The 15,182-nt window shown below is 48.2% G+C and overlaps 1 protein-coding gene across 1 annotated transcript in view; it reads right to left on the bottom strand.

Annotated features, from left to right (window-relative positions):
- The window catches only part of NUP160 (nucleoporin 160), a 521,427-nt gene that overhangs the window by 98,812 nt on the left and 407,433 nt on the right, over window positions 1-15,182 (bottom strand). The window contains exon 28 of the mRNA XM_085646519.1: window positions 9,312-9,472. Coding sequence (XP_085502645.1) covers window positions 9,312-9,472 — 161 coding nt within the window. The remainder of the gene's footprint in view (window positions 1-9,311; window positions 9,473-15,182) is intronic.

The following is a 15,182-nucleotide window of genomic DNA, read 5'->3' on the forward strand; positions in this document are numbered from 1 at the left end:
TTAAGATATAGGGGAGTGGTAGTGGCACTGTAGAGCTAGCTCATCTAACGGCTGGCATATCCTGTGGGGGTGCCCGGAAGAGGTTGGGACACCAAGTCCTCAGTTTAGGTCATCCAAAACATGCATGTCCTGGGGGACTCCTAGGAACTACACAACAGCTGGTAACCAGGAGTCCCAGACTGAAGGGGTGGGACCAAGAATGAATACTTCGGTCTTGTCTGAATGAGCTTGAGGCAGCTGTCTTTCATCCAGGCGGCGATGGCCTTAATTTCGCTGTGGAAGTTGGTTATTGCGGCTGTGAGTTCATTGGTGAGGGAAAGGATCAGCAGGGTGTAGTCGGAGTATGAGACGATTTTGAGTCCGTGGCTTCTGACTATATTTGCAAGGGGGCTATGTAGACACTGAAGAGGATGGGGCTCAGGGAGGAACCCTGGGGCACTCCGCAGCTAGTCTCTGTAGATTCAGAGAGAAACAAAGGTAGTTAACTTGCTGTGTCCGGCCGGTGAGAAAGGAGTGGATCCAGTCCAGTGTCTTGTCACGGATGCCGGCGTTGTGGAGTCTCGTGATTAGGGTGTGGTGGGAGACAGTGTCAAAAGCATAGAAGAGGTCCAGTAGGACGAGGACTGCGGTTTTACCACAGTCGAGGAGGGAGCGGATGTCGTCGGTGGCAGCGAGGATTGCGGTCTCCGTGCTGTGGTTGCTTCGAAAGCCAGATTGGGAGATGTCCAGGACGTGGCTTACTTCGATGAGTGAGTCAGGGGGAAGGTGTCCTCGTATGTACACTAGATCGGAGGAAGGTGGTTGTGAGAAAGTGCCATTTTTCTTGCATGGTATGCCCCCACTTTTTGCTGAACTGCTGATGTACTTTTACTGAGTGTGCCCTGGGCTCCTGCCAATCAGGTGCCCAGGGCCGATGTTTCTTCCCTAAAAACTGTGCTGAAACCTAAACCCAAATTGGCAAACCCTGGCTGTGAGAAAGTGCCATCTTTATTGCATTGTATGCCCCCACTTTTTGCTGAATTGCTGAATGTACTTTGACTGAGTGGACCCTGGACTCCTGCCAATCAGGTGCCCAGGGCCCATGTTCCTTCCCTAAAAACCCAAAACCCAAATTGGCAAACCCTGGCCACATGTCAGCCCCTGGTAAATGGTACCCTAGGTACCCAGGGCCTTGTGATCAGGGAAGGCCTCTAAGGGCTGCAGCACTCATTGTGCCACCCTTAGAGGCCCTGTACCCGTACACACACACACACACACACACTGCCCTTGCAGGCTGGGTGTCTGGGTGCAAGACAAAACAAAGAGTCGACATGGCACACATCCCTGTGTGCCATGCCCATCACCTACACTGTCATGGCATACATCAGCCACCCCTCTAGCTGGGTGCCCTATGCCAATGGTGTGGGCACAGGAGTAGGAGCCCTGTGCCCCTACAGTACCCATGTCCATTCCTGGGCACTGTAAGTGCAGTGCTGCCATTTAAGAGTACATGGTGCTGAGAGCTCGTCAAACACGAACTCCACAGCACCATAAAGGCAGCACTGAAGACTGAGAAGTTTGGTATCAAACTTCTCAGCACATTAAACCCACACTGATGTCAGTGTGGGATTTAATGTACCAAGCACCCCAGAGGGCATCTTAGAGATGCCCCCTAAAACCTAACCTACAATCCACGTCTGTTCTGAGGCTGCCTAGGCTGCCACACAGCAGACATGTTGCTGGACCGCTGGGTAGGAGAGCCCCTGCTCTCCTGGGCCTGCAACAATGCACATCCTGGGCGAGGTGCTAAATCTCCTCCCCCAGGATGGGCAGGGGGAAGCTTCAAAGGCATGCCGCCTCTGTGAGGTTCCCCAGGCCACTGCAACCCCCCACTCTGGCGGGAAGCTTGGCCGGAAACCCCAAATAAGGACAGGGGATGAGCCAGCCTGCCAACCCCACCCCTCAGGTGGGGGAGGCGAGGTGAAGCACAACCCCGGGCTCTCGCCATCTTGAAGATGGGAAGCCCTACCCAATCAGGATTAGGCTACTGCCCACCTCCCACAGGAGAGAGGCAGGATAGGGGGTGTACCCACCCCAGCGACCCATTGGTCCCTGCCCTTCACCTACCTGTAACGCCCCTAAATCTAGTATTTAGGGGCACCCTGAACCTTCCTTCCCCAGATTCCGAAATACAAAGAAGAGCAAGAAGACAGAAGACCTGCCCTGCAGCTGCTGAGAAGAGGAAGACACCAACTGCTTTGGCCCCAGCCCCACCGGCCTGTCGACCCTCAAACCTGCTCCTGCTACAACCCGGCATCTCTTGTGGCCAGCAACCTCACAAGCCGCGGAGGACCTGGCTACCCTTCAACTCTAAGCCCCTGGGACTCCCATGAGTAGAGGCTCTACTCAAGAACTTACTTCTAATCCCTGGCAGCAGCCCGGAACCGCGAACCCAGCACACTCTGCACCAGCCAAGCCTGGCCGGTGCCGGAGTGAACAAAGACCATGAGGACAACCCCGCGGCGACTGTGACCCCGAGTCCGGCACCCAAGGACCTCCCTCAACCCTCCTGAAGACGCCTGCAGCCTCGGAACAAGGTGCCCCCCCTACCGCGATCAACAGAGGTTAAAATTTCCCGACACCAAAAGGCACCCCTGCACGCGGCGCCCCGCGGCCCCCTGTGCCCACTCCCGGGGTACCTACCTATCCTCCAACTACCCAACTTACCTCTCGAAGTGGTGGTGGCACCTGAAGAATCCTCGTCCCCGAGCTTGCAGACTTTTTCTAAACCGGAGATTCCCATTGAAATCAATTGAGCGCCCGAAGGCCCAAAAGCACCCTGCACCCAGCCGCACGAGTGGCCCTGGCAGTGCAACCTCTACACCTATCTACTTCCCCACTTGCCCTGAGTAAGTGACCAGGTGCCCAGCTCCCACAGCCGTGTGGCTTGCTAGACAGCAGCCACCAACCAAGGCCCCCCTATCCCTCATAGGATAACATTGGGCCTAACTCTCCCTGCACCCAGCCGCCCTAGTGTCGCTGAGGGTGAACTGACAGTACTTACCTGACACTGGGGGACCCCTGAGTCCATGCCCAGAACCTCAACTCTGCCAGTCGAGTACTTGCCTTTAAACCGATAACTCTTCATAGGGTAACATTGACTGGCTTTTTCCTGAAATTTCTTCTAAGTGTGGACTTTTCAAATCTTAAAATATTCACCAAAAATCAGCCGAGTAACGAAAACGAAAATACTCACCTGCTCTTAGGTGAGCTCCCAGTGCTGGATCTTGGTGCCCAGCACTGACTCTGAGAAATACTTACAACTGTACTTACCAGTAACCCAATTTTCTCCCATAGGAAATAATTGACTGTTTTTCTGTGAAATTTCTTCTAAGTGTCAATGTCTGCAATCTTTAAATATTCTTTACAAATCGTATAATATCTGAAAACGTAATTACTTACCTGTTTTGGATAAAGGTCCCAGTACTGAGTCTAGGCACCCAGTACTGGATTACAAAAGTAACGAGAACATACTGTACCTGCAACTTGAATTTTCTTCCATAGGGAATCATTGACTATTTTCTCTGAAATATTTTCTAAGTGTCAACTTTTAAAATAGCTAAATATTGTTTAAAAATCATCACAGTAATTAAGTCGACTTTCATCACTTGATTCCAAGTACTGACCCAGGACTGAATCTAGGATCCAGTCCTGGAATTCCAAAAGTAATCCTAAAAGTAATCTGTGGCAAATAACTTGAAACTTCCATTGAATTCAATGCATTATTGTGTTTAAAATAGTGTTGCCTATTGCAACCACTTGTAACTGTTTACAAAAGTCAATCGCATATTACAAAAGTATTTATATAAAGCATCTCATTCAGAGAAAGTATATTTTAATACCTATTGTTGGTTCTAAAATAAAACAAGCATATATTTTTTTATATGTAAACCATTGGCATAGGGTTCAGTTATTGAGTGTGTGATACTATTTGCTGACTGAGTGTGTACAACAAATGCTTTACACTGCCCTCTGATACTGCCTTACTGCTCGACCAAGCTACCACTTTAGAGAGTAAGGTTATATCTAACTTTAGCCTCTGCCAAACCCATGGGGACTGTGGACTCTGTACACCCTGTACCTATTAAGGAACAGTATATACAGAGCCACTTTCTCACACTGGCCACATGTCAGCCCCTGGGAAATGGTACACTAGGTACCCAGGGCCTTGTGACCAGGGAAGGCCGCAAAGGGCTGCAGCACTTATTGTGTCACCCATAGAGGCCCTGTACCCTGACACAAACAGGCTGAGTGTCTGGGTATAGAACAAAACAGAGTCGAAATGGCACACATCCCTGTGTGCCATACCCACAACACACACTGCCCTGGCATACATCAGCCACCCCTCTAGCTGGGTGCCCTATGCCAGTGGTGTTGGTACAGGAGCATGAGCCCTGTGCCCCTATAGTACCCAGGTCCATTCCTGGGCACTGTAAGTGCAATGCTGCCATTAAGAGTATATGGTGCTGGGAGATAGTTAACACGAACTCCACAGCACCATGATGGCTACACTGAAGACTGAAAAGTTTGGTATCAAACTTCTCAACACATTAAACCCGCACTGATGCCAGTGCAGGATTTAATGTACAATGCACGACAAAGGGCATCTTAGAGATGCCCCCTGAATCTAACCAACAACCAGCGTCCTGACTGAGAGGCTGCCTAGGCTGCTACCCAGAAGACATGTTGCTGGAGCCCTGGGTAGAGAGCCAGCCGCTCTCGTGGGCCTGCAACAATGCACATCCTGGGCGAGGTGCTAGGTCTCCTCCCCCAGGTTGGGCAGGGGAAGCTTCAAAGGCATGCCGCCTTTGTGAGCTTCTCCAGGCCACTTGCTGTACTCAGCAACTGGCCCCTACTGTTTCTAAACCCCCACTCTGGCGGGAAGACTGGCCGGAAACCCCAAGGAAGGACAGGGGGGTGTGCCAGCCTCTGCCAACCCCACCCCTCAGGTGGGGGAGGAGAGGTGAAGCACATCTCTGGGCTCTCGCCATCTTGAGGATGGGGAGCCCTACCCAATCAGGACTAGGCTACTGCCCCCCTCCCACAGGAGAGTGGCAGGATAGGGGATCCATGCCCTTTACCTACCTGTAACGCCCCTAAATTTAGTATTTCGGGGCACCCTGAACCTTCCTTCTTTAGAACCAGATTCCGATACAGCAAAGATCAAGAGACAAGAAGACCTGCCGTGCAGCTGCTCACAAGAAGAAGACACTAACTGCTTTGGCCCCAGCCCTACCGGCCTGTCGACCCTCGAACCTGCTCCTGCTAAACTCCGGCATCTCCAGTGGCCAGCAACCCCACAAACCCCGGAGGACCTGGCTACCTTGTGACTCTAAGCAACTGAGACTCCCACGAGCAGTGGAACTGCTCAAATCAAGTAACTGACCCCTGGCAGCAGCCAGGAACCGCGAACCCTGCACACTCTGCACCCGCCAAGCCTGGCCTGTGCTGGAGTGAACAAAGACTCCGAGGACATCCGCCCCGGCGACTGTGACCCCGAGTCCAGCAGCCAAGGACCCACCTCGACGCTCCTGACGCCGCCTGCAGCCTCAGATCCAGGGACCCCTCCAACCGCGACCAGCTGAGGGTAAGATTTCCCGACACCAAAAGGCACCCCTGCACCCGGCGCCCTGCGGCCCCCTGTGCCCAACTCCTGGGTGCCTACCTATCCTCCAACTTACCTCTCGAAGTGGTGGTCGCACCTGAAGAATCTTCGTCCCCGAGCTTGCAGCCTTTGTTAGTTTTTGAGCTTCTCCATTGCAATCCACTGAGCGCCCGACGGCTCAAAAGCACCCTGCACCCAGCCGCCCGAGTGCCCCTGGCAGTGCAATCTCTACTCTACTCCCACATTTGCCCTGAGCAAGTGACCAGGAGCCCATCTCCCACAGCCGCGTGCCCTGCTAGCCAGCAGCCACCAACCAAGGGCGCCCTGCCTCCCTTAGGATAACATTGGGCCTAACTCACTCTGCACCCGGCTGCCCCAGTGCTGCTGAGGGTGTAACGACTGTACTGACCTGACCCTGTGAGACCCCTAAGTCTATGCCCAGAACCTTTACTCTGCCAGTCGAGTACTTACCCAAAAGCCAATAACTCTTTTCTTCCATAGGGTAACAGAGACTGGTTTCACTTGGAAATGTGGAGTTTCTAAACTTTAAAATATTCACCTAAAATCAACTGAGTAAAGAGATCGAAAATACTCACCTGCTATCAGGAGAGATCCCAGTGATGGATCTTGGTGCCCAGCACTGACCCTGAAAAGTAATTACAACTGTACTTACCACTAACCCAATTTTCTTCCATAGGAAACCACGGACTGTTTTTCTGTGAAATTTCTTCTAAGTGTTGATTTTTGAAAACTACAAATATTCTTTAAAAATCGCAACAACTGTGAAAACGTAATTACTTACCTGTTTTAGATAGATGTCCCAGTACTGAGCCTAGGAGCCCAGCCCTGGATTACAAAAGTAACGAGAACATACTTTACCGGTAATTAGAATTTCCTTCCATAGGATAACATAGCCTGATTTTTGCTGAAAAAGTTTGTCGATTTTTGCAAATGTACAGATGTTCAGTTAAAAATTGCCTGTATAACAAATACACCTTCAACTGTTTACAGGAGGTGTCCCCGTGCTGGATCCAGGATCCAACACTGAGTTAGAAAAAGTAACTATAACCCCACTTACCTGCCAAGTGAATTTCCTTCCATAGGATAACATTGGTGATTCTATGTGAAAAAGCTTTTAAGTGTCAACTTTTAAAATACAATAATATTCCTTAAAAATCACTACTGTACCCAAAACGCTTTTGCTCAACTGTTTATAGGAACTGTCCCAGGACTGAATCTAGGACCCAGTCTTGTGGTAAGAAAAGTAATCATTGCATTTTACTAGAAATTCCCATTGAGCTCAATGTAAAATTGTGTTTGAATTGTGTTCCCCATTGCAACAAACTATTGCATTCAAAAGACTATTGAAAAGTATTTACCTAAAGCATCTCATCCTGAGAAAAGTATATTTTGATACCTATTGTTGGTTCTAAAATAAAACAACCATATCTTTTTTATATATAAACCATTGGCCTAGAGTTTAGTTCTCGAGTGTGTGAGACCAGTTGCTGACTGAGTGTGTGCAACAAATGCTTTACACTGTCCTCTGATACTGCCTTACTGCTCGATCAAGCTACCACTTCAGAGAGTAAGGTTATATCTAACTTTAGCCTCTGCCAAACCCTGGGGGACTGTGGACTCTGTACCTATTTGGGAACAGTATATACACAGCCACTTTCCTACAGTGGTTTATAGTTCTTCGCCAGTCATGGGGTAAGCACCTTTGCTTTCACTGGGACTTTGAAACTCTCTGTTGCTGATCTGAGCACAGACTATCACAGGCAAGTAGTGAACTGACCTTTTTGTCTTGCATAATGTTTCTACCAAAAAATCATTCTCAAGTGTAATATGCATTTACTTTATGATACGCTGTTTCTCGTTGGATAACATTATGTTAGTCTGTAGTTTGTAGTGTCATCAGGCAGGGATGGTTTACTGGGCAAAAGGCTCCAAGTCGTGTCATCCTGAGAATCGACGATTAATTACCCCCAAGGGTTGTCATAACTATATAGCTGGTCCATGGGCTCACCAAAGTCTTCTACTGGAGAACATGGGTGTAGACTCCCTCTGTCTGAATGCGAGTATTAAGACTCTATGGGAGACTCCGTCTGTCTGAATGAGAGTATAAAGACTCTATGGGAGATAGTTGTGGTGAGTGATCGAGAATGTTGTGGTGGAGACGGCGGTGGAAGACTGCTACCATAGTGTGCCTCAAGTTTCTTCTCTGGTGACAGCATGGCAAGCTCCTCCGGCTAAAGTCTTCTTTGTTGTGTTAAGTTTCCAGTATGGAGATTAATAACCATTACCCTTTGACTAGGACTTCCTGTAACTTCTTGAAAAGAGGACCTTCCTATTTCCGCTGTTTCTTTCTGTTGAGGGCGTTTCCTTCTTACCAGTGTGTTTTTTCATCTATGCCGTCTCCTTTGGTGCCAGGGCTTTCTACACAGAGGGTTTTGATGCTGAGGGCTGTGTTGGCACTAAATGGTTTTCACCTGGAGCCTTCAAGAGTGGTCTCTTGGGGCTGTGCTTGGTTGGGCCCTAAATCAGGATTGACACTCATCGTTTCTCAGCTCAGAAGCCCCCCCGCCCCCCGGTGCCAGCCAGAACTAGACGGTTATGGAGCACCAAGACTTCAGTGGTATGGAGCCGCCGGGCTGGCCTGCCAGCCTCTTACAGGGTGTGGCCCAGGCCCATTCTGCATCTGTTTAGAGTGTATTTGGGCATGACTGCTTTTGGTGCCGTCTTTGTTTGCAGTCCGAATCCTTTCAGGATCGCAGGCCCTGAAGGACAAAATAGTCTACACTTCTTCCACAATCTCCTCGATCTCTACGTCGGACTCTTATGTGACGTAATTTGGAATTGACAAAAATCTGCCTCCTTACTCTTCCTCCTGTTCTCTGGTGCAGAGTGGTTCCTCCTCCCTGAGAACTCTGCCTCTGCCGCGATCTCCATGTTGTGAGCGACGTGATGATCTCCTCTATTTCTCTGAAGACAAACTGTAGACACGATGGCAAGTCTGATCAGGGGATAGGCACAGGTTACAGACCTGATGGTGGTCACTGTGCAGTTATCAGGTGTTGCACCAAGGGCACTTTCAGAATGGAGTCCCATCCACCCATCCCGGATAGAACCCTCTATTCAGGAGTGGAAGGCGCTAGTGCAGAGCATGAGCCGGTGGCCCATGTGCCGGATCTGGTGATTTTCTTACCCTTGGAAGACTAGTTACCCGTGAGTTTGTGTACACGGAGTAGAATCTCACGTCAGAGAAAACGTCTCATCACCATAGTCATCGGGTGTCGAGAAGGCTTCGAAAACCAGAGCTTCGGCAAAACTCATACCAGCCGAATGGTGGACAGAAACAACCTAACAATGGAGCTGATGACCACATGCATTAGCACGGAGAGGAGGGTCCATCACATCTTGTGACGTGAAAGAGTTATTCAAAGAAAACCAAGTTGAAAATGTCCGAGCCCAGCACCAACAGGCAGGAGTATGTACAGCACGTGTATTTGCACAACATGTGCATCTACAGGCACACATGTGAACCAAACATTTATCACTTGTTAAACGTTGTCCCGGATATGGCAAATACAGTGACTGTGTTTCAACAGAGATCTCATAGTGAAAGCCGTTGAACACTAAACAATATTAGCTGTACAAGTCTTACCGTTGCTCCAGATGAAGGACGCACAATCCAAGCATATTCCGGACGAATCAGGCGTAGGCAGTTTAGAGATGCAAGATACGAATTAACTTGTTTCTGTAGCCCTCGGAGGGTTCGAACTTCACGGCCCAGACGCATCCCATACTCAAACATCACAGTTCCAGCTGAGGGTGAAAAAGGAGGTAAAATGACAGACAATTAAGATTTGTGACTTTGCAACAAATGCTATTACGCAAAGCGTCCTGACCGTGAGGAACAACCGTAACAGCACAAGCAGTGCAACAGTTTTGTCACCATACCCACACCTCAAAGCTGATTGACCTGTGAGATAAAAGTGTCAACTTAGCCCATCATCTGTGAGCACAGGACTCACAGGGTCTCAGAGGACAGCCCCCAGAGCACAGCTATGGAAACAACGCCTGGAGCATGCACTTGTATACAATAAACGTGCCTCTTGAGGACAGTTAGAGTGCCCAGTCTCTGTTTACAGCTCACACCACAGCCCCGTTCTGCACAGACTCACCTTTGCAGTACATTTGCTGCTAGAGCACAGCCACCCAAAGCCTAGTCTTTCTAGTTATGTCAAGAAAACCAAAAAGCACAGATTTCTACTCAAAATAAATGGGTCAACAAACCGCAGAAAAAAGCCTCTTCTTACTTTCTACAGAGATCCACTCTGAGAAGCAGATAATAAACTTTGCATCTGCACAGTCAAGACTCCCCTTTGGGGAGGCAGTCTCCAGCTCTTCCCCAGGAAAGAGAAGCCGAGGCCCCATAACTAGAGTCCCTTGCCTTCATCAGGTCTGGAACAACTTACAAGAACGCCTCTCATGCATATTCATGGCACACAGAAGATCTGTAGAGGGAGTACATTTTGCTAGTCTCTTTTGGGCTAAGCTGGCCGTCCTTCTCGGAAATGCCAGCTTGCCTCTACAACCTTCCCTGTCACACTCCCAAAAACTGTACAACTGATGGGTGTGGGAGGAACAACCTATTCCTTTTTGTCCAGTGTTGGTTCCCTTGTTATTAAAGGAACCCACAATCACCTGTTCCTGCGCTTTTGTCCAACTTTTTTGGCAATGCGATCAACTGTTGGCCTGGAACAGAGGTCAAACACAATAAGATGATGGACGGAGCGCTGAAATTTTTCAGACACTCACCCCTAGTAACTATTAGATCTGGGTTGAATTAATCATTGTTCTTCTGCTCACTTCGCCACCCCAGTTCAAACAAAGCCATATGCATTTCAGTCTAGACCCTGTTCAGCATGGGTCTACAATTAACATCTAGAACAGTCAGCCCTGGTCTGAGAGTGGTTCCGAGGCTCCAGAGGATGCAAAGTCCGGCCAGCAGCTGGGATTGGATGCTTCTCTCTTATAACATTAAAGAGGCTCACTTCATGTACGACCACAAAACTCCGTCGTACAATACCTTCAGCAGAACCAAGTTAGCTTACAGTAAAACAATGTTAGGGTTTGAATGTATACCCCATAAACTAGCGTGCTTGTCTAGCTCGCGCTACACTAAGTTTAAAATAAAGCAAGTCAAAATTCCTCTCTGCTCATGAGGGTTATAGCCATATCAAGAGAGCTAATCAGCTTAATCTTTTCAGCACGGTGCCCCATGGGATGTTGTCATTCAGACCCTGTTCATGGGTACCCAGACGATACACCCAGCGCTGCTCTTTTTCAAAAAGGGCACCCTGAATGATTCTGCCATCTTTCAATTGTTCAATTACAGTCCTATGGATGTCCTTAGTAGGATGGTTCAGCTGAAAGAAATGTTCTGTCATTTTAGTCGTGTTTCTTTTGCTGCAGATATTGCTCCGATGCTCGCATATCCGTTGCTTAATCTTCCTGGTAGTCATGCCAAGGTATCTTAAGCCGCATGGGCACGTGATAAGGTATATCACGTTGCCCGAATTACAGTTTGTGTGGGCTCTCTGGGTCCAGACTTTGTTAGGTTTGAGTTCAAGTGTCTTGGAAGCGGAGGTAAGGCGGCAGACACTACAATTGCCACAAGGAAAATGGCCCCCTACGTTCGGTAAACTCCAGGCGTTCAGTACTGAGGGGCTGTTGATCTCGGGTCTCTTAGGACGAGTATTATCAGACAGTCTCGAATACTTCTTTTAAAGGAAAAGAGTGGTTTCTCCCATTTTCTATTCCCAGTTTCGAGGATCTTTCAGTTCTTACTGATGGACTTCGTGATTGCATTTGAGGCAGTGCTGTATGTAGTCACACATGTCAAAGGTGTTCTTTCTTCAGTCCTTGTGTTGTCTTCCAAAAGTGCTTCACGGGGCTGGTTCCTTGCCCGTATGTAACTTTTGTTAAGAACGTGCTCTGGATAACCACGGTTGCGTAGTTTCCTAGATCGGTCCCTAGTTCGGGAGCAGTAGTCAGTGCTGCTACAATTCCTCTTTATCCTCAAATACTGTCCATAGGGAAGGTTCTCACGGAGGGATCGAGGGAGAAAACCCGTGAAAGAAAGAAGGTTGTTTTTAGCAGTAGGCTTATAGTAAGTTTTTGTTGTTAGTCTGTCTCTCTCCCTTCTGATGGTTACATCCAGAAACACCATCTCTTCGGTATCGTGGGCATGGGTGAACCTTAGATTTCGGTCGCATGTTTTGATCCATTCGAAAAACTCGAAGAGTATCCTCAGGTCCTTGCCCGATGACCAGGACATCGTCGATATATCTCTTCCAGCATGAAATATAGGACGGGAAAGGGTTTCCTTCATCCAAGATGTATTTCTGTTCGAAATCGTACACATACAAGCCTGCCACGTATGGGGCAAAGGTAATGCCCATCAAAGTGCCCGTGCTTTGTAGGAACAGTTTGCCCTCATACTCAGTTATTTTTTAGAGTTAAAGTGGCGCATTCGATGATGAATTGTCATTGGGTATCATACTCCCATGGTGTCTCAGCTAATGCCTTCTCTAGTACACTTATGGTCGCATCTTGTGGGATACCTGTGTACAGGCTTTCAACGTCCAATGACACCAGTATGGTAGAATCGTCTTGTACAGAGATGTTTTTTGAGATTGTTAACAAGGACTTGGTGTCTTTGAGGTAAGTCGGAGTTTTTTGTATTAGTGGTTTTAAGAAAAAGTCACAAAATTTGGACAGTGGTTCCAACAGAGAGCCAATACCGGACACTATTGGGCGTCCTGGTGTAGGGATTTTGTTTTTATGCGTCTTCGGTAAGGTGTAAAAGTAGGGGATGACACTGTCATCCATGGGGAGGAAGTCTGCCTCATATTTAGATATATGGCCGTTGGTTTCGGCACAGCTGACAAGATTTTTAATCTCTAATTTAAGTGCAGGTGTGGGGTCAGTGGTTAGAGGGGTGTAGTTTCTCTCATCATTAAGGAGGCGTCGGCATTCAGTGTCGTAATCAGTTTTGTTCATGATTACTAAACCGCCCCCTTTGTCTGCTGGCTTGATTACAATAGTATTATTCTTCTGTAGATTTTGGAAACTAAGGAACTCGTTTGTGGTCAAGTTCTTAAATTTATTCGGTTCTTCCAAGTCGTTAAACACGGCTTGTTCGAATGTCAAAATCTCCACTGGAGTCATGTGTGGTGGTGGCCAGAAAGTGGACTTTGGTCTCAGTGTCAAGTCTTATGTCTGTGTTTTTTCTATGTTTCCCTCCCCCTTTTTCTTTCTCCTTACAGGTTCGTTAAAGGCGTTCCAATATCTCGAAGGTAGAATCCATGGAACCGTGAGTTATTCGGTCCCATAAGGAGTCCATAGGTTAGGGTGCGCCTTAGCGTGTGCACACCGCCATCGTCTCCGGTCCTGACGAAAGCCTGACAACTAGCATTTATAGGCTGAAACATGTAGACCTGACTTCTTAAATTTGAATGTACCTGAGCAATTTACTCAACCACAGCATCTACCACTTCTTTTAACTCAGCCTTACTCTCCACCTAATTAACATTTTCTTTAGGCAGCAGTAAGTCCATTTTAATCTCACTTCATGCACCGGTCACTAAAGCAAAAAAAACCCCAAAAAAAACACTCTGCTGTAATCAGGCGTCGTAGCACACCGGAGAGGCACTCGGCCTCTCTGGTGGGGGCCCAATGATGGAGCATGTCACCAACTAGGTTGGTGAGCGAGGGCTCTTTTAATAAACATGAGTGATCCCTGTTGAAAGCCATTTTGCCTTTGTTTATTTTTTATATAATGTACCAAAATGAGCTACACTATGTAGAAAGTCCAGATGACCCTTATTGGCTTGAAGGGCTTAAATTAAGAATCCCACATGCTCTCTTCCGGGGTAGAGTGGGCGAGCAGTTTAGGCTCATCAGAGGGAAGAGTTAAGCACTTGTTGTTAAAACTTAATAAATGAAGCTAACACTCAAGAGGAAACTAAAGACCAATTTTTTAAAATAACAGGTATCTTTTAATATATTTTTCAAGACGAAGAACACCTAGAAAGCGGTTGCAGAAAGGGACTTGGAGAAAGGTTTGGGAGCTCCCAACGGGGGAGTGAGGGGGCTCAGCTCGTGAGGACATTGGGAGTAGAGGGGCACAATGTGTTTGTGGACCCAGGCCAGAGAGCTCGGCTGCAGAGGGTTTTGGTCAGCTGTTCCTGTGTGTAGGCATTCTTGGTCAGAGATCCAGAGAGCAACAAAACAGGAAAGCTGGGCAACCGTCTGTGCTGGCCTCTGGGATGCTGAGGTCCCTCGTCGGCTGGTTTGTCTTCATGGTGTTGGAGTCTGGATTTGACTACCAACAAGCTTTGGTTGCTGCAAGGGGCCTGGTACCCCGGGTACTGGTGCATGGTATCTCCTTGGGGTCCTGGCGTCTCCTTGTTGGGGAGAGAGATGGATCTGACCCTCTGAAGCACGGTGACCTCCTCCTGGGTGGCTGCTGAGTCTGATTTCTTGGTGTAGTGCTGGAAGCCCTCAAAGGCTTTTGGAGAATGCCCAGCTGCAGGACGAGTCAGGTTGTCTGAATTGTCAGGACAGCAGCAGGCAGGCGTGTTTGGTGCCAAAGTCCACCGGTAGTCCACAGTTCTTGCTTCTTCTGCTCCTTGTCCTTTTGTCAAGTGAGTTTGTGTTCCTAGTGACAGGGAACCACCTAAATACTGAATTTAAGGTTGTTCGTGGGAGTGAAAAGCAGTAGCTAATAGGGTTACCCTTGGGGTCACTACTCTCCCCACAGGAAGTGGTCATATAGGGGGGCGGGCATAACCCTGGCCCAGAGTTCCTAACTAAACCAAAATCAAGATGGCGGAATCCTTCTTTCGTGGAGCCCATCAGGCAGCCCAAATGGGTGCGACTGGTCTGGTAGTGCACCACGCCTCCTTGCAGAGCTAATTTCCCACCTGTCCCGGTGCCAAATGGTCCTCAGGGCAGGAGGTGGCATCTCCCAGGTTTGTGAGAAGCCTGTGACTCTACAGCTCTACATGGCAAGAACAGATGCTTACTGGGTAAGTAATATTCGTTCGAGACATGTGAGCTGTAGATCACATGCTGGGCATAGATTACACAGCAGTATACTCCCAAAGCGTTGGTTAATATGTAGCTGTCGCAGTGGTCTGAAAAAGTGCTCCAAGTACTTGTGAGAAAGTGGCTCTGTATATACTGTTCCCTAATAGGTACAGGGTGTACAGAGTCCACAGCCCTCAGAGGTTTGGCAGAGGCTAAAGTTAGATATAACCTTACTCTCTAAAGTGGTAGCTTGGTCGAGCAGTAAGGCAGTATCAGAGGACAGTGTAAAGCATTTGTTGTACACACTCAGTCAGCAAATGGTCTCACACACTCAAGAACTGAACTCTAGGCCAATGGTTTATATATAAAAAATATATGGTGGTTTTGTTTTAGAACCAACAATAGGTATTAAAATATACTTTCTCAGAATGAGATG

This window comes from Triturus cristatus, chromosome 3_1 (assembly GCF_964204655.1).
Source record: "Triturus cristatus chromosome 3_1, aTriCri1.1, whole genome shotgun sequence".
NCBI lineage: Eukaryota > Metazoa > Chordata > Amphibia > Caudata > Salamandridae > Triturus > Triturus cristatus.